Here is a 19,732-nt window from a genome sequence, read left to right on the forward strand (position 1 = left end):
GACTCAACCGATGAATAAAATATTTAAGGCTGAATTAACACAATTGTAATATATTTATGACCTTTTTGATAAGAAATGCTACATGTATTAAAACTGACTTAATTCTCTAAAAAGAAATCCAAACTTTAGGTCCAATCATGAATTTGATTTTGCATAAAAAAAAATATCAACTTTCAATATATTTTCAAATCTACCCCCATGTTCTAGTCCTAATTTTGACGTGACATTTCCACGTCAATAATAAATTCGCATGCAATGTGAAAAATTATCTTCAAAATGAAATCATTCTAGAATATGACAATTAGAGATGGCTAATGGCAAATTTTGAACGGGGGCCAATGGAGTAGATTTCGGACTAGAGTAAACATTGATGATCTTTCTCTTAAATAAAGAAAAGTTCGGGTAGATTTCAGATTGAATCTAAAGTTTGGATTTTTTTTTTCCCTTTGCCAAAGAAAAGTTCGGGGTAGATTTGGAGTAAATCTAAAGTTTGAGATTTTCTAGATTAAAAAAAAATTAAAAAGAAAAGAAGAAGAAAAAACAGAGGGAACATGCGACCAAGTGGTGGGGATGGTGACTCCTCTCCACAAGCTCTCGATTTACCCACTAACGACCACCGCCCGGTCATTGACCTGCAAAAACGAAGCAACTCCCTTTCTCTCTGTTCTTGCAAGCGGCCGATCGATCCGCCTCGTAATCTTCTCTCTCTCTCTGTCTCCGAGATTTGCTGCTGTCGGACTCTTGATCTCTCTCTGTCTCTGCCTCCTGCCTCTGTCTCTCTGTTGTGCATCAGGGCCTCGTCGCCGCGTGGAGCAGATCGGACGGAGAGAGAGAGGAGAGAGACGCAGAGCGATCCATCCACCATGTCCAACTCTTTGCCGTATTCGATGAAGGACGTGAGCTACGACAATGCCAAGTTCCGCCAGCGATCGCTTTACAAGGTTCGTCCAGCTTCTGCTTCGCCTCCCCGTGCTCCTCGTGTTCGATTTCCTGCGTGATTGAGCTGTTTAGCTCAAAACCCAGGATTTTAGATCTTGCTCGTTTTTTTTTTTTTTTTTTTGATCGGGTTGCTTTAGAGTACTTGCATAGTGGCATAGGAAAAGACGTCCGATGCTTTTTGCTAGAAGTTAATCTGATCGGTCGGCGTCCACTGGAACAAGTATCGACTTAGTCCAGCTTTGGCAGGACTTATCTGAGCTGTGTGCGTTTCTGGTAGTGATTCTATCTGGTCAAGGCTTGCTCATTTTTGGGAATAGGTGATTAGCTTAATTCAGCTGGGAAAAATAAGTTATTGCACATGTATCATCCGTCCGCATTGTCTTGTTGGCTCTCTGCTAGGAACTTTTCTTCTTATCTTTCAGATAAATTGTTTCTCTTTGGCTTAACTTCTCCTTCAGGAATTACTCGTGAAATCTCCTCACCACCCAGTAGCCATACCATAAGGTGTGCACACAAATGAGGTGTATTGGAAGGGTTCCAGGATTCTTAACTTGTATATATTGTTCTGGGTGTTTCATTGTTAGCTAACCGATCATCTTCTAAGGGAAGAAGTATGTATGTGTCGGTCATTTGGCTTACGCGGTGTGCGGGGACCGACCAATCTCGATGTCCGCGCGAGATGCTAGTTTAATAGAATATTTAAATATTGGGTCACACTTTCATCTAACAACTTAAGCTTTTAGAACAGTTGGCAGTGGTCTCGCAAAATCTCACATGGTATTAGAGCAAGAGGTCCTGGGTTGAAATCTTTTCGGTCCCCTATTTGCCTCCCAAATGAAATATTTCCACGCTTAATACTAGGCAATAAGACCAAACTAAGCGTGAGGGAAAGTGGCAGAATGTTCAAATATTGAAGGACATTTTCATATAACAACTCAAGCTTTTAAAACAGTTGGCGGTGGTCCCACAAAATCTCACATTGTCATCTTACATGGTGCCTAAATTTTGGAGACAGTCATTTTTTCCATTGGCTTGATGCAGCACATGTCTCTACCTCATGTGTAATCTTCGCATGATAAGAATTACCTTCTCCTTCTAAAGGAATCTCCATCTTAAGCTTGCAGGGATTCTGAATGAGGTCATTTAGATAACTTCATGAATTGCGAACATTGGTCTTTTCTTAGTGAACTTATTAAGTAGCAAAGTACTTTTTCTAAGTCGTGATGTAGAGATGGGCTTGAGGTTGCTCAGGTGTTTTGCATGCTATGCAAAGTATAGGCTTAATTGATTTCCATCACATGCTATGATCACGTGTTTACTCTGACATCACAGTGCAATATGCTGATGCCACTGCCCTAGTTGTTCCATTGTGTACAAATGATCATGATCTTTTGTCTTGTACGGTCTATTAAAGCCAAAAATGATATTGTCTGGTCATGTGGGTATCACTTGAATGCTTACACAAAGATCAGAATTTTCATGATGTTTAAGTTTAGATTAAGCTTGTTTATCGTTCTTTGTTGTTGAAATTGTCCTTGAAATTTAGGATCAAAGGATTTGTTGATGGCTGTCCACCCTTACTGAGACTCGAGATGTTGGATTCAATTTCTACTCTTCCCTTCATCTGCTTTCCTGTCAGAAAAGCGAAAAGAAAAAAGAGAGAAAGACACTATGTTATATTCTGATGATGTGCTTAAGTGACCGGTCTGATTTTGGGGCTTGAATTTTTCTAAAGGAGTAGCAAGACCAATGGATGAAAATCCTGAATCTCATTGAGGTGATATTTGCTTGAAATTTAACCGAAGATCACAGAGAACCAAACCTCTGTGCATCTCAAGCTTTCTGAGAAATGAAGCACAAATGAGCGTCTTGAGCCAAGAAAAATAGCTGACTGGAATGCTTCCTAGTAATATCTAGGATGGATAAATACATAAATCTCAAAAGATAAACCAAGCACAGACTCTTATTTTCTCCTTGGGGGATCTTGTCACGCTTGAACTTCTCAAAAGCTTAAGTAGGAAAGTTCTGTGGTTCTGTTGCCCCTTCTGGCTATGAAAGTTTATACTGAGTTTCAGTTTTCCCCCTTATCTTTCTTGTTTGTCCGCTGGCATTTACCTGAAAACTTATTCAATTTGTCCTGGTCGTGAATATCTCTTCAGGTTACGTTCTCGCTATTATGTATAAACTAGATGGGAAGCTTATGATGCTCCTGGACCTGGCAGGAGCCACTAGCTTTATCCAGATTACTGTCATATTTGGGGTATTCTGGATAACTGAAGGAATCCGATATTGTTGATCGTTATGAGTATGATTGTTTATACCTCATAGGGACAGACAGACTTGTTCTACTTCTTTTACTGGTGTTGTCAAACTTATGCACTTTAGTCGTAATGAGTAAAGTTAGCGCAAACAAATGGCCTATAATGTGGTTAGCCCTCCTGAATGAAATAGTTGCTTTTTTCCTTCATGAAAATATCCTTTCAGGTTATCCTTTCTTTTGACAAATAAATTGAGCTTTTAGTTTGTCCAAGAAAAAGCATGTGATTCTGATGGAAAGTTTTTGGTTGCATTCTTTCATATCTGGCTTTCCCAGGTGATAAATCAGACCTTGCTCACTCAAAACGTAAAGCGTGATTGGTTAAGTTGTAGTACGGGGAAGTTTCTTGCTTTGGTGATGCTCTTTGGTTTAGCATATCTTTTCTTGACACATACAAGTTCAGGACCCGAAGTTTCTGGTGGATTAGCAAAAAATGTCATGGTAAATGAAGGGGACAAGATCAATGGTGATGGTATCAGTGGACTTAGAAAATTTTGGAGGAAACCCCCAAGGCTTCCTCCTCGTTTATCACCTGATGAGAAGGGCGGAAAAAACTCTTTGAGTCGTGAAGCTGAGAATCCAAGTTCCAGATTAAAGTGGGTAAGTAGACAACAAAAGGTTAAGGATGCTTTTATCCATGCATGGTCTGGCTACAAGAAGCATGCAATGGGCTATGATGAACTCATGCCTCTCAGCCAGCGTGGTGTTGATGGATTAGGAGGTTTAGGTGCAACAGTCGTGGATGCTCTTGATACTGCTATTATAATGGGTGCTGATGAAATTGTCTCAGAAGCAGGTTCTTGGATTGAAACTCAGCTATTAGACAGGATTAAACACAAAGGCCAAGTCAATTTGTTCGAGACGACAATACGTGTTTTGGGTGGTCTTTTGAGTGCCTATCATTTAAGTGGAGGAGATGAAGGGATGAAATTGACAAGAAATGGTCCCAAACCAACAGTATACCTGGATACTGCTAGGGATTTGGCTGATCGTCTGTTATCTGCTTTCACTGCTAGTCCAACTTCGGTACCTTATAGTGATGTGATTTTACGTGATTCTTCAGCACTTCCGGCTCCTGATGGACTGAGTAGTACTTCAGAAGTTTCTACTTTGCAGCTTGAGTTTAATTATCTCAGTACCGTTTCTGGTGATCCAAAATACAGTTTGGAAGCAATGAAAGTCTTGGATCATCTGAAGACTCTACCCAAGGTGGAGGGCTTGGTTCCTATCTACATAAGGTTTGATAATCCTAATTTCATTCCTGTAGACATGGAACAATTACTTAAGCAACATCAATTATCATAATGAGTGCTGCAGAATACTTTAATGATGATTTCCCATTCGTCAGCATATGGTTTCTAGTGATTCATCTTCCATTCTCTTCTGATGACGTTTGTCTGCTGAGTGCAGCCCTCAATCTGGTCAATTTAGCGGAGAAAATATCAGGCTAGGATCTCGGGGGGACAGCTATTATGAGTATTTGCTGAAAGTGTGGCTTCATCAGGGAGGTAGTGAAAATAGTAATGTGACCTACCTATACGACATGTACATTGAAGCTATGAAGGGTGTCCGTAACCGGCTTGTGCATAGATCAGTCCCGAATGGCTTGGTTTTTGTGGGAGAACTGCCTTACGGTTCTAATGGTGCTTTCAGTCCTAAAATGGATCACCTGGTATGTGGTTTCTACTATTGAAGTGCTCTAAAATAGTTGTATTTTCATCTAATAATTCAAGTTTTACAATGTTGGAAGTTGCCTTAGAACTTCACTATGGTATCTGACCCTCGACCCAATTTTTTACTTCCTTGTTAGTTAATAATTCCTCCTATGGATCCTCATTAGCCTTACTCCCCTGACCTTCTATTCCACATACCTCGCTGGTTCCTTTACATTGTCTTTCATCTGACTTACATATGAAAGAGGGTGTTTGAAGTCCTACATCATTGACTGTAGGAATTATAGATGTCCAGGAAGCTAATTTTTTTTTTTGGGGTCAAAGTAGGAAAATCCTGGGAGCTAACTGTTTAGAGATAGGCTTTATGCAATTTCCACTACCAGATCTAATTTGTTAAAGTAACTGAGGGAAGAAAGAAGGTTATAACAATTAAGTAGGAAAATTGTTACAGAAAATTTGAGACTATTCTTGACAAGTGGATGCTTAAAATCAGTGATACAACTAACCATTCAAGCCATGCTAGTTTTTGCCACTAGCGACATGATTGCTGATATATCAGCTTGCTTTGAGCAGTCAATGTCATTTCTTACGAATTTATTTTGTTTGCGGAGCATAGAAGTTCTCTTCAACATTTCTAGACCATGATGAAATAACCATATTATTTCAAGCACCTGTATTCTCGCATTTATAACTTCATTTCCTGTAGGCTTGAACTACAATTTGCTTCACCGCTCTTCGTGTCTAATGACACCTAGCTCATTAATATTGAACTTGGTAGAGGCTGTTTGACCTAGTAGTACTTTAGAATCTTCTCTTGACCTTGAGCGTCATCCTCTGGCCATGTGGTTGTTCATTTGTATTTGTTATCCTTTAGTCATCATCAATAGATTGCAAATTGGCTGGAGTATGGCAATTGCTTGATATTTTGGCATCTCTTCATTTCATACTCTCGATGCTGCTTTATCTGTCCGTTTTCCTCTGCCGGAATGCTATTTATATATTTGAGTTGCTTAACTCTTTTCATTTCAAAAGTTAAGTTGAAGTCGGAGTTTATATAAATTCACTGAAATCCCGTCTAATAACTATGGGTCATTGCGATTGTACCCTGTTTTCAGCCACCTTTATTGAGACTGTACCCTGTTTTCAGCCACATTTTTATTGTGAATCCTTTATTCCCTCTTCCATTCTAATAAAAGTCATGGCACTATAAATTTTTCAATTATGCAGGGCATTGAGTCCCTGTATGTTAAACAATCATCTCTTTCTGAACGCTGGATGCTGCTTTTGCACTAGCTATATATGGTTCAAAATGGCAATTGGTTCATTCCAAATGACCATAATTCTGACTATAAGTGGATCTTTCTGCAATATTTAACCTACATTGGTTATTGAGTAAATATTGCTTTGGCTATGCATTTGTCTGTGTCACCTGTTACAGTCTCTGAGAATTATGGAAGAAAGCCTTCATCAACTGGGCTAGTTAAGAGTTCAAACTACAAATATGTATTTCTTGATACCTGAGTTCACGCCAACTAAGAACCCAGTAAAATCCTTGTTTAATTTAACACAATTTAAGAACAGATGACCATAAAATGCTGGGAAAAGATGACAATTAGCAGCATTGAATGTAAGAACTGATTGGCAAAAGTGAAAAAATAAAACATACTTTTCCCTTCTTTCAACGTTGGACATCTGGTCAGTATACCACTATCTTTGCAAACAATGGCTGAATTAGCTGAAAGTACATCAGTTATTGGGTTTCTGATTTAAGAAAACTAACACACATGCTGAACTAACTTTGTTGGCACAATCTCTCCCAGGTCTCCATCTGTTAGATGATTTTGTTTACGTGCTTAAGTTTGTGCATGGGAAGGATCATACCTTTCAGCTTAAATCTAGAAGCCTTTCCTTAATTTTCTCTCCTCCTTGAATCCAGGAAATGTTTACGATCTTAATGTTGGTAATATATATAGCTATCATACTCAAAAATATACCTAGAATCCTGACATGCTGTAGTTTCAAATTTCTGCACTTACAGTCAATATTCACCCAGAGGAAATAAATCTATGTGATCTATGTGTCAAAAAATTTGAAATTCATGAAGCCTGCTCTGGAGATGGTAATTCTTTTTGTTCTCTATTCTTTAAAGCATTTTCTGTCAGATCAATCTGAAATTTACCATAAAAATCATTTATCTTTATCGAGCTCATGTTGACGCTTTGCGCTCTCTCTCTCTCTCACACACACGCACACACACAAGCACCCACACACACCCCACAAATTACATATGAATAAGCACATTCATTTTACCATACGACTTTTTATGACTGTTAGGTATGTTTCCTTCCTGGTACACTTGCACTCGGTGCGACAAAAGGCAAGACAAAAGAGAGAGCAATGAAAGACAATTTACTTACATTTGATGACTTGGAAAATTTGAAGCTTGCTGAAGATTTGACGCATACATGCTTTCAGATGTATTCAGTAACCTCTACTGGTCTTGCTCCGGAAATTGCTTACTTCCATACAGAGGTAGGTTTTTCCGTTTAATTTGCTGTTGGATTAGAACTTCAATTTTTTGAGTTTGGTTAAAGGGAATTTTAATAAGTCAAGTTGATTTATTGTTTGTTTTAGGAGATAGTTGATTATACGACTGTATGTCAAGCACTTTGTAATAATTCTTTTGATTTGCATTGCTAATGCATCTAATGTGCATTTTAATTTGAACAGGAGTACTCTGAAGAGGGTCTTGATGGTGGAAATAAGACCTCTAAGTATTTGAGCGACATTATTATCAAACGTGCTGATACTCATAATCTTTTGCGTCCTGAAACAGTGGAATCATTGTTTGTTCTGTACCGCATTACAGAAGACCCAAAGTATGCTCCTTTAATTTCTTTCGGAATATGCTTTATTTGTTATTCCCAGGACCATTCATCACCCTAGATTTTTGTCCATATCCACCTGCTCACCCATCTTTCTGAGTGCAGTTGTGATCAAATTCTTGTGATGCAGATACCGTGAATGGGGTTGGCAGATCTTTGAGGCATTTGAGAATTACACGAAGGTCGATACTGGTGGCTACAGTGCTCTTGATGACGTCACCCACATTCCTCCTCGAAGGAGAGACAAAATGGAGACTTTCTTCTTGGGAGAGACGCTGAAATATTTGTATTTGTTGTTCTCGGACAGTGATGTCATTCCCTTGGATAAGTTCGTTTTCAACACGGAAGCTCACCCTTTGCCTATTAGAAGTGCGGTCAGGAGTAGCTAACACATACAGTACATCGTGATCTCTCCGAAGATAATACATCAGAAAGATCACAGCCAAACTGCCTTTTTTGCTTATTGGTATCTCTAGGACCCAAAGGAAGCATGGCCTGTTTGGTGAGGGTTATCTGCAGCGAATTCTGCCATAAAGCATCATCCATCTGTTATGCGCCTTGCACAACAACGAGCTGTCCCAAATCAGAGTTTATTTCAAATTCCCAAATTTTTCTGCCTCTTTGATTATGGCAGCACTGGCATCACGCTCTTTCGACTGGGGCAGTTCATAAGTCTTATAGCTCCTCATTCGATTCTTTTCTTCTCTGTACCAATAGATAAAGGATTTTTAGCATGTCAAGTATAGGGTGGTTGGACCATATGTTTTGCTTTCCAGTTCATCCCGTCATTTCTACCTTTCGGAGCCCATTTGACCTGTTCTGGCAAATGCAAAACAGAGCGAGCGACTGGACACACTCAAGTGTCAACAGAGAGCCGGATGCGAAATTCTCTGGAATGATGCTAATGGGAGTCGATACACGATACCTTATTGTCTGAATGTATACTCACGTCAGGTTGTTATCTTGAGATTTTGGCGCTGTCTTATAGGTGAAGCATAAGTTAAGAGTGGTTTTATCGAGCCTTTTTTCAACATCTGCTATGTATGTTAATTCTTTCAGTTATACTTTCTGGCACAATAGTTGATGATTGTGAAATCAAAACTTTGTTCGGACATACAAATGCCAATTCCTTTGTTCCCTTCAAGTGCTTATACGAATGTGGAATGAAGCTGCTTGCTGCTCATTAGGGTGTGATAGATTTCCACTGACAGTTTCTGGCGCCGACTGAACAGTTTTGATCTTGCAGAACTGTAATTTGAACTCTCCGTGTTGGGAATAGGAAATAGTATCTTAATAGATGCGTATGCTGATTGTCTAATACGCTGTAATCTTGGGTTTCCTATATATCTTGTGACACTGAAAATATGTTGTGAATACATGTGTGGTCTCTCCATGGCGCAGGGTATTTCTCTCAATCCTTTACCTCATTATCACATGAATCAGAGCCCGTGTGACAAATCGCCAATTGTGCAAGTGCAGCCGCCTGCACCTTGCAAACTCTAAGACAGTACAGTGAGACCCAAGTGCAGCCTCTGCAAAGTAGCCTACGGTCCCCGGTCTTGTTGTCTCCGGCGAGCTTTTGACCACCACTGCGAGCCCCTTGACCAGGTTCGAGCTTCTCAACCAAAATCAATCCTTCTCCTGAGTTGAGCTCCTCGACCATAGCCAACAAGTGTCGATTCTCGAAATCTTAGTGTGAGCCCTCTTCAGGTCGGAAAGTTGTTCTCCGGTGAAATCGACAATGGTGTGCTCATCCTAGTTGCAAGCGCCTTTCAGTGGTCTCCTGTCTCTCATACTGAGAATTGGTTACTTATTATTTCAGAACTTGTTATCCTTTATGGTTGCTCTAAAGGACCATAATTCAAGCAAAGGTGTCTGTCAATATCTTCTGTTGGTAAAACTTCAAATAAGGGTATCGATTTCTCCAAAGATGGATGAAAGTGAATTTTGTCTCAAATAAATCCCTGAAGTAGCCAATCTAGTCTCAAATAGCACTATGAGCTCCCCCATCGGCCAAATCTTTCCTGACGGGCAAACCCCATGTGTCCGACCGAAAGATGGGGAATTGATGAATCTAAGATCATTATACCTAAGCAAATGTCGCAGGCTTCAGATAATCAAACACGGTGCACCAAAAAGCTTAATCAACTTGGAAAGGTGACATATGGAAGGAAGCTTTGATCGATTGATGCATAGGAGGATGAAATATTCTTAGAATCATGTCGTGCTAGGCTGGCCGAGTTGAAGAGTACGACAAAACTAATCGCTCTGGAAATATCAATTAAGCACATTGTCACTTCATCAATGGTTCGACCCAAAAAAATAAATTCGTCAATGACCTCCCTCTCACTATTTTTATGAGTTTAGAGTCTTCATTGGTCGAAAATCTTATTAATCTAGAGAATACATACCATGACCCTGTCGCACGGGATAGAGTCAAAAGATTTAAGACTAAATTGGCACTAATAAGCTAACTTTTGATCGGAGCTAAAATAACTTTAGGGAGTTCTCCAATTTATGTAACGTTTCATTTTCTCCTTATATCAAGTTGTTTTATTAATAGCGTATAAGTTTTTGAAGATTTAGGATAAGATATTGGTGTTGGGTGAAGATTAGTGCATATTGTGTTAAACCTTATTGTTTATAAATAATGCGCTTTGATTTGGAACACGACCAAATTTTCTATTAAATGCTGATGATGTTTCATTTTTGCCCTCTGAAGTTTCATTTTTGCATACGACCAATCTGTAGCTTTTATACTCTGTCTCTAGCAACCTCGGCAGCATCAGCAACAGTACTAATTTCGATGTAATTCATGTGAATTCCAGATGATAAAACAGACTTGTCCATAAGAATAACAAGTTTAAATTGATATTTCCACTTTTGTAGAGATTTGCTGACATTGTCATCTACACATTCTATTTCCATTCCAAATAACATAAATGTACAGTCGAGATATGCAAATTGACTCGAAAAGTTAATACAGACGCGAGTCACACAATTAAATGTAAGATGAATTCAGACCGACAATTAAGTAACGCCACCTCTAATTATCACCATTTACTGCTACTCATATTTCGACACATGAAAAATATAAAATATCAACAAAGCGAAAGTCCCCGGATATCGCCGAAAATAGAAGCTCACATTAGTAGTCTCAGATTACGCATTCATCATCGTACGGACATGGAATACCGCACAAAAATACAGAACAAAAAAATCAAAAACACTTGTTCCCACCTGTCCATCGGAACCGGTTCCCCAATTTTTAGAATTTGGAACCTATCCTTATGTCCTTAAACTTGAAAGTAGACCAATTTCTACCGATACGGTTCTTGGTAAACTTTTTTTTAGCCGATTCGGTTTTAAACCTTTTGTGATTATGTAAATTCAGTCCATCCAGTCAAATTTGACTAACCGGAACCGACATGGACTTCGGCTAGCGTCGGCCATACGGCGACATATTATTTTAATACTTTTTAAAAATTTTCTTTTTTTTTCTTTTCTTTTTATTTTCTTCTCTCTTCTTTTTCTTCCTCTAGCTGACGACTAGCAAGAGATAACAGCCGGTGAGGTCGACTTTGCCTGCCTCATCAACCTCACTAGCCCGGATCTAGCGAGGTCTCTACCGGCCTCACCGACGACTACAAGGTCAACCTAGGTCTTGTTTAAGTTGGCAAGTCACTGTTGCCTTCTATACACCATGGAGCTCCTGGTAGAAGTGATTTTGAATCAGCCTAGATCTGGACCTTGCCGTCGCCAAGCAAGGCCAACCGAGACCTTGCTAGATCACTGGCGAGGCCGACCTTGCCTAGGGACGGCGAGGTGCGTCCTCGCCAATGGCTTGCGAGGGCAAGCTTTGCTTGAGGTTGGCGAGGTCAAACAAAATATTAAAATACTACGTTGTCGGATGGACTGAATTGACATAGTTATAAAAGGTTTAGTATTGAATCGGTAAAAAAAAAAAAATTTATGACTGAATTGACATAATTATAATAGGTTTAAGACTTTTTTTTTTATAATTTTCCCACATCACCTGCAAGCACATGCGGCGAATTCTACATTTCGGTATAGAAAGAGCTATAGCGGTGTCTGGCTGTTCAGGATCACGTATTTGACCTAAATCCCGTAGAAAACACACAAACCTGAATAAATACCAAACAAATTAGACAGGAAAGCCCTCTTTCCTTAAATATGTCCTAAAACGCTTTGCGTTTTGACTTCATCAGGCGACAACGAAATGACCATTTTGACCTCCCTGACCCCACCTCTCTCTCTCTCTCTATCTCTCTCTCTCTCTAGGGGCCTCTGTGCTTTGACTATATAAAATCGCACGCGGGGCATCACAATGGAAATCGAGAGAGAGAGAGAGAAGAAAAAGGCGGGATCGTTCGCTCTCCACCGAGTCCCTCCGACTCCTCTCTCTCTCTCGCCCCCTCCCTCGCTCGCCCTTCTCCATGTCCCCGGACGGCGAAGTGGAGCCCGCCTTCGCCGGTAACGGCGAAGTGGCGGGTCTCCCGTTGCCTCCGCCGCGGCACGATCATGCCATCGTCGGATCTCCGGAGGAGAAGGGCTCGGAGGACCAATCGCCGTCGTCTGACGAGGATGTTGCTCCCGATCACGGCAATGATGAGGGCCTCGCTCATTCCGTTGCCACCGGCTTCCTCACTGATGATCTCAAGCGCAAGATCATCAGGCAGGCAAGCTCTCTCTCTTTCTCTCGTCTCTTCTAGTTTAAACATTTTGTGGGTTGTGTTCTTTGATATTTTCAGTGATATTAAGGCATGCTTCTTTAGCGTACGGGTTAAGATTGTGCGAGTGGAAATGACTCGACGTGCCTTCTCAATTAAGCTTTTTTTTGTTTTTTTTGTTTTCTGTTGATGAAGCACTTAGTTTGGAGTTCTTGTCCTGATGGGATGCTCTTCTATTTTGCAGGTGGAGTATTATTTCAGCGATGAAAACTTGCCCACTGATAAGTACATGACGAGTTTGATTAAGAAGAACAAACAAGGATTCGGTAAGTATTTTCCTTTCATGGTTCTTATTAGGATGGGTTCAGTACAATTATCAGTGGCTTGTAGTGGCTATTGCCGATTCTTGAGTATGTTCCTTTTGTTTTTTGTATGCTCTTCTAAGCTGTTCCACATCATTTAAGATGGGTAGCTGACTAAGACGCGGAGTGTTAGTCTATTTATTGACGGGGAAATCGGGCTCAATTAGGATATCAAGTTTCCTTTGTCTATTATACAATAGATGATAAATTCTTGATCACTAAATGACTAATTTATTGTTTTCACAACAAAATATCTTCGCATGTGAATGCTCTATAAATTGTTATAACTCTTAAGAATCGTGAAGAAACTCTCATGTAAGGTTCCGTTTGTTTCGCAGAAAATTAACAATTTGAAAAAGATCTTCCTAAATAATCATTTGTATCGCTTACAAAAAATGAATTTATGAAAAATTTTTCATCATCCACAAAAATGTTTAGATATATATTGTCGTTGATAATGAAAATATTTATCACGCACTAATTATTTCAAGTGACAAGTTTTTGCGAAACAAACGGAGCCTAAGTTTTGTCTAGATGGAATCTGTCCATGAAGACCTAAGGAAAGGAAATCAAGAATAACAGGAGAAACATGAGAGAAAGGAGGTTTCTCTTTTTGGGGTGAAGGGATATCTGTATGTGGTTTTTTTTCCTTTAATTTTTTGGAAGAGACTGCGGAGCAGTGAGAGCAGTTTGGTAGGGTTCTAGGAAACATTTGAGGTGGTGGGATGCGTCAGCATTGGAGTGATGGTCCATCGCACCTTCATTCTATGTGTTAATGGTACTTGTTGTTGGAAGTAACTGGAACACGCGTTAGATTCTTCTGAAATTGTTTATTTGCAACTACACTGGCTTAATCATCTTCCATTGTATTAGCCCGAACAGCCAAAATTGCTGATTTTGGTGCCACTCAAATGATAAACTTTTTTTCTGCTCTCTGTTTCGTTTTATTATTCTTGTGTATGTCGGTCACGCTTTGCCTTACTTGGTCTCATGACATTTTCAGAGTTCATGTTAACACTAACCATGGATATGTAGCACGCTTATGTGAATGGTGTATTTACACATATATTTTTTAAACTTCTGATTTATGTTTTTCCAGTACCTATTGGATTAGTTGCTTCTTTTAGGAAAATGAAAAAGCTAACCCAAGATCATTCAGCTGTTACAACTGCACTGAAGGAGTCTACATTTTTGGTGAGCTCTTTTTCATTCTGTAGTTATGTAAAGCTTGTAGGTCCTGCATTGGATTGGTCCACAACAACTTCCTCTTGTACTGCAGGTTGTGAGTTCAGATGGGAAGAAGGTGAAGCGTCTTCATCCTCTTCCAAGCACAGAGGCTCTGGTATCTTGAGAACAGACCAAATTTTTCCTTCCTATCATACTGTGTTTTGTGGATTTCTTAACTCTGAATATCTGCACTCTAGTTTCGTACTGTTCTGGTGGAGAACCTGCCAGAAGATCACTCGGTGGAGAACCTTGAGAGAATTTTTGTTGAAGTTGGAAAGTATGTTTCTTATTTTTACGTTCATTGCAAGAGTTCCTTTCCTTAAAAGAAAATCCTATGTTTCTTATTTTTACGTTCATTGCAAGAGTTCCTTTCCTTAAAGGAAAATCCTGTCCACCTGCTTCACTTTTCTTCGTCTTTTTGTAACACGTGTGTGCACTTCTGACGTCTTTGGTATGTAGGGTGAAGAGTATCTCTGTCCACGATCCAAGTGCTGTAGAAGAGCCAAAAAAGCATGGCAAGTCAGAAAAACTTCATAGCACCAAGGTATTCATCTAGATGCTTTCGCTTTTCGTGTGTCTAGACTTAATGATACATGGGATTGATACTGAAGGTCTAGAATTTTTTTGCTTTATTTTTTTGTCGAGTATTGATCGATGACCAAGTAGAAGCTTACTTGAATTGTTTTAGATGTGTGAAAAGACCTCAACATACTGTAAAGCACTTTCACGTGGAGAGCTCTAAGATGACTTTAAATATAACTTTTAATGTGCATTCTCGAGTTTGAAACCTTATTGATTGTATAATACTATGTCTAGGGGTTAATGAAGTTTTATTTGTTCGACACCTAGTGGAGGAAAAGTCACTACTTCTCAATAATATAGTTCCTCATACAGTAAGCTGGCTGCAACCTTTTCTAGCACCATATTATTAACGAACCTCGAATTCATATTACCTTCTAATTGTGGGACTTTTCTGCATATTGAAATAAAAGTTGAGGTTATGTACAAAAGGGCCAAATGAGAATCTGTGTTGATTTTGCTCATCCAAATGTTAATACGATAGTTATACCGATCCACCATGACAGCCAATTAAGGCTGATATGTCTCCATCGTGTCCATTAGTGCCATTGGAAGTCTAAACCAGTGTAACTAATAACATTTCTTCGCACTGCCCTCATGCTGATAGGACCCCGTTTAAAAGAACATGGACCTTTTTATGACTAGAATAAGTTTGCTTAACGTTTGGGGCTCAACCTTAAATGGATGAACATGAGCCGAGGCCTAGATGGATATCCTGGATGAACACGAAATACTTTGTTGACCTCGTGAACTCGTTGAACATGTGCCGAGGTTCAGATGGATGGCCCCATTATATTTATTGCATTTCCTGGTGAACTTCGATATGCTGCTTATTCCAAGTCCTTTTTTTCAACTACATCCAACCCCACGAGGTTAAAATAATAAGTAATCATTTGGCCTCTTAACATAGAAAACACTGCTGTGCCGCTGGTCAATGTCTTGTACGACTTTTACATGCAGGATTAGGTTTCTTCCAAAGGCACTTTCCCACATTGTGAATACCAATCATGCCAGTGTTCTGCGTGGTCTGGAAATATTCTTAGTTAGAAAGAATCAACATTAGCTTTTGGCCAGAAATCTATGGTGGATAAACTGAATAGATTTCGTTTTCTATTTTCTTGAAGAATGGTCTTCGTTATGTGATTGCAGGTTCTGTTTCCTCTCATCACATGAGTGCAACCATAAGATGCATGTATTGACATTTTTATCATGTGGTTGGGAAGATTTTTGTTTTGTTTCCTAGGAAACCTCGCAAGACATTTTTATTTTCAGTATTGTCTTGCATAATTTTGATCATGATTTGCTATCTAATCATCAGCGATAAATTCTTATAAAGGATAAATGTAAACTATGCTTTGTATAAATGTTCCTCTCTGTTAGTTGAGGTGATTTCAATACACGCTCAAGTTTTCTGCCCCTATTTCTGCTCGGCCAATGTTAAATAGTGGTCTTATTTGTGCATCGTGGTGGTTCAGTGGATGTGGGTTTCGAATTGGTGGGCCCCTGACATGATGCTTGATATTATTCCTTTCTTTGAGAGTTGGCACAGTTTCACTCTGTCTAATAGTCATAGGTCTTTTGTGTGTGATTCCGTGAGCTACACATTTGGCTAGGTTTGGCCAATTTTTCTCCAGCTATTTTATCGTAAGTCACTTTCATGTCGTTGCAGTTACATGCTCTCATAGAATATGAGACTGTGGAAGCTACTGAGAAAGCGGTGAGTATCAAGTCTTTTTAAATTTAATACTGTAAAACATTTATTACTACAAAAATTAAATGAGCTGTCTCTGCAGGAATTGACTTTTCTCTGATGACTTGATTAGGTTGCTGCTTTGAATAATGAAGAGGACTGGAGGAATGGCATGCATGTCAAGATTCTTAAGCGCATGGTAGTCAGTTTCAAATTTCCTCTCTTTCTCTGCATGATCAAAGATTGGACATTCGCTTTCCTTCCTCCTTTTTAAAGGGAAGAAATTGTTCCTTTTGCTTCAGGGCAAGCAAGGGCAGAGAAAAGTAAACTGGAGGGTTACTGAATCTGAGAATAATGGTTCTGCTCATTTATTCGATCAAGTTGGTGTTGAGGAAGATTACAAGTTAAGTGAGCATCATGATCGTGTGCCTGATGAAGAGGTGAGCGATTCTGCATCTTTGATGTTGTGACTATGACTTGAGTTAGCTCTTTTATAGTCTAAAATGTTATTTAATTTGGCTTTATCTGGGATGGTAATTTTTGTATAGTAATGTTGACTTAGCTTGCGGGCACCACGCTACGCATGTGTGAAGTTGAGTTGTCACTTATGAATAATAAAAATACTGGCTTAGGGGGATAGAAGTTAAATAGAGAGTGAGTGGTTAATCAACAGTAGCCGGTGTTTACTTGATTGAGTGTAAAAGGAAAAGAAAAGTGGGTACAATTTTAACCTTATCTATAGGCCTTTCTTTTATCTGTACAAGGATAATTATAGAAGTTCCAGACAAAATGAGGATTTCCAGCTATATACTAGATCAGCAATAGAATTATGCTTTCCTTCCATATTCCCACCTGAATAAAAGAGAGGGGTGATGGTTTAAAGCCAATAGAATAATCTTTTTCCTGCCTTTCAACAATGGATAAATTTGGGGTGCATTAGTGAATGAGCAAACATGGGGAATTTTCAAGCCCTTTTTGTCCCTTTATTGTTATGTCTCTCCTTTCATATACAAGGATGGAGACCGTATTCCAAAGGAGAAAAATGGGGATAGAAGTCGAAACCATGGGCGACCAAGGAGATACAATCATCGCGGGATGAATGGACATGGTATGCCATAGTGAATTACTTTATTTCTGTTTGTTCTTTTGTCTTAAATGGTATGGATAGCCAATGGTTATAAATCTTTTGCCAGGGCATGGAACTACAACTTTTACACACATCGTTGAGCCCTCAAAACCTCCTCCAGGCCCAAGAATGCCTGATGGAACGAGAGGATTCACTATGGGACGTGGTAGACCTCCAGTCCCTGATTTAAGTTAAGCAGATCTACTATCATACGGAGTGAAATGTGAGGTTCATGCTCAGTTAATTAATTGCTCAAAGCTTTAATTGAATGTTTCCGGGTGGTAGTGGACTTATGGTGGATTGATTGTGCGAAAGAGATGGAGCTGGGCATTCATGTTTTGCGAGCAAAGGGATTGTAATTTGGTAGTAAGAAAATTCCGTCAACTGGTCAGCTTGTGCTTTAGCTTCTGATATTGGGACTTCATTGTGAACTTGTGACAAATGCCTATCTCACAAGTTTTTTTTTTTTTTTCTGAGTTGGCGAAAAACTGCTACTTGTCCAGTTTCTGTGAAGTGTGGCATATACAAAAGCTGTGGAGAACAATATTTGAGGTCTTCAAAGATATGTGGAGGTTTAAAACAAGGAATGCCCCAATTTTTGTGGTCTGATTTCATTAACCTCTGCATTTGAAGATAAAGGGTTGGTCATCTCTTCTTCCGCATTTCGTGGCGTCAGGTTCCGTGTTGACAATTTGTCCATGTAAACATTTCAATATTGTTGGGGAAGGTATAAGATGATTGAAAATCTAGACCAAACAATCGAAGGGGTTAAGCTATTAATCAAAGTTAAGAAAGAGAACAAGTTTAGAGACGCAAAGGAAAACAATGGACGACTCTTACATTTTAGATTTACGTAGTTTTAGACGGTGATAAGATCGCTTGTGATTTTTTGTGGGTTGTGGCGCAATTTCCGTTGGTAGTTGTCTTGTCAACAATTGAAACAGAGTTAACGGCGTCAGTAGAGGGATCAAGGAAGCTGTTTGGCTTAGAGGTTTGGCTAGCAATGTGGAATTTTTGAATTAGATGTATTAGGGGCTAGCGAAACACATTGATGTTGGGTACCGCTTTATTCGTGCTATTGCGTCGTAGAGAACCACGTCCCTCGAGAAAGTGGTAAGAACTTACGTAGCACCGACACTTTTCAAGAACTTTCGTGTCGTACTCGATACTTTCCGATATGTGATTGATGCGTGGTTAGCGCTTTAGGCATGGCAGAGATACGCGAGTCTAGCATATCGACATGCCATATTGACACGCACATAATTAGTTTTAAGTATTCTCAATAAGTTAGGAGTTTTTGACCCCCTAAAAAAAAAAAAGGTATGGGTCAAAATATAAATTTATCAAAAATATATATGTAAGTTATATATCCAGTCATCCCAAAATTAATATACCTAGTCAACAAAAAAAAAAATCTAATCGGGAATTCCTAATATAAGAAAAAATTCACCGCTAATATTTTTATATATACGTGACAAATTTTCTGTTTTCTCGAAGATAACTCTCAAAAGGTTCTTTTCTGAGGCATTATTATTTGATTGCAATGTGAACCGCTTGTTGAATTTTTCCAAGCATGGCTTCTGTTATAAGCCTCTGTCTTGCTTTCAAAGTTTTTTTAGCCACTTGGCTGATTTCTTTGGGAATAGAAAACATGAAGGCTGGTTTGAGATTCCAATCTGCATCAAGTAGATAAAAGAGCATGACCATCTATTTGAAGTGCTTGTCAAGATCTTTTCTGGCCATAGAACAACACTTTTGAGCTCTATAGAGTGCTGTCAGGTTTGCCAATGAAGAACAACTAATAATCTAGATAGCATTATCCAAAGTTTGAGTTAGAAAATACATTTGGTCTTGCTCTACGGCTACCTTCCACCAATCTTTCAAAGCTCTTGTGAATCTACTAGAAAATTCAAGAAGTACTTTGTAAGTGATGTGTTTAGTAAGGTGCCTAGTAGTCAAACAGGAATGGAATTCTTTGAGTCAATCGGGCCACTTATGGTATGAAAGATCATCTAAGGTGAAGTATACCTTGGATGACGATGAAGTTGGAGTTCTAGTAGGAAAAGTGTTTGGATGTACCACTTCTGGCTTTGAGGCCATATCTTCTTCCGGAACTAGGTATGCCATCATGACATCAGCAGACTGGGAGGATTCATCGGATAATTCGGAATCAGATGAATCAGATAATTCATTTTGAGGACGTTTTGACAGGTTTATGGCAGAGATGGCAGGAATCTGGACTT

At 39.3% G+C, this 19,732-nt stretch overlaps 2 protein-coding genes across 3 annotated transcripts; both read left to right on the forward strand.

The window, feature by feature from the left end:
* Window positions 1-710: 710 nt before the first annotated feature.
* On the forward strand, window positions 711-8,928 carry LOC125316564 (mannosyl-oligosaccharide 1,2-alpha-mannosidase MNS3-like). Its single transcript, XM_048285221.1, has 6 exons — window positions 711-941; window positions 3,533-4,494; window positions 4,667-4,928; window positions 7,264-7,461; window positions 7,660-7,808; window positions 7,945-8,928. Exons 1-6 carry the CDS (start codon window positions 864-866, stop codon window positions 8,201-8,203), a joined length of 1,908 nt encoding a protein of 635 aa, XP_048141178.1. The 5' UTR covers window positions 711-863; the 3' UTR covers window positions 8,204-8,928.
* A 3,273-nt stretch (window positions 8,929-12,201) lies between these two features.
* LOC125316532 (la-related protein 6A-like) lies at window positions 12,202-18,089 on the forward strand. 2 transcript variants are annotated; one of them, XM_048285073.1, is made up of 11 exons: window positions 12,203-12,514; window positions 12,750-12,831; window positions 13,967-14,061; window positions 14,147-14,209; window positions 14,292-14,371; window positions 14,554-14,638; window positions 16,343-16,390; window positions 16,497-16,562; window positions 16,666-16,803; window positions 17,378-17,471; window positions 17,557-18,089. In XM_048285073.1, the coding sequence occupies exons 1-11, from the start codon at window positions 12,272-12,274 to the stop codon at window positions 17,682-17,684; spliced, it is 1,122 nt and encodes a 373-aa protein (XP_048141030.1). In that variant the 5' UTR covers window positions 12,203-12,271; the 3' UTR covers window positions 17,685-18,089. The 2 variants fall into 2 exon arrangements, with proteins under 2 accessions (XP_048141031.1, XP_048141030.1); XM_048285074.1 differs by lacking the exons at window positions 17,378-17,471; window positions 17,557-18,089 and adding an exon at window positions 17,254-17,302 and having other exon boundaries at window positions 12,202-12,514; window positions 16,666-16,826.
* The last annotated feature ends 1,643 nt before the right edge of the window (window positions 18,090-19,732 follow it).

The sequence above is a fragment of the Rhodamnia argentea genome, chromosome 9 (assembly GCF_020921035.1).
Source record: "Rhodamnia argentea isolate NSW1041297 chromosome 9, ASM2092103v1, whole genome shotgun sequence".
Lineage (NCBI taxonomy): Eukaryota > Viridiplantae > Streptophyta > Magnoliopsida > Myrtales > Myrtaceae > Rhodamnia > Rhodamnia argentea.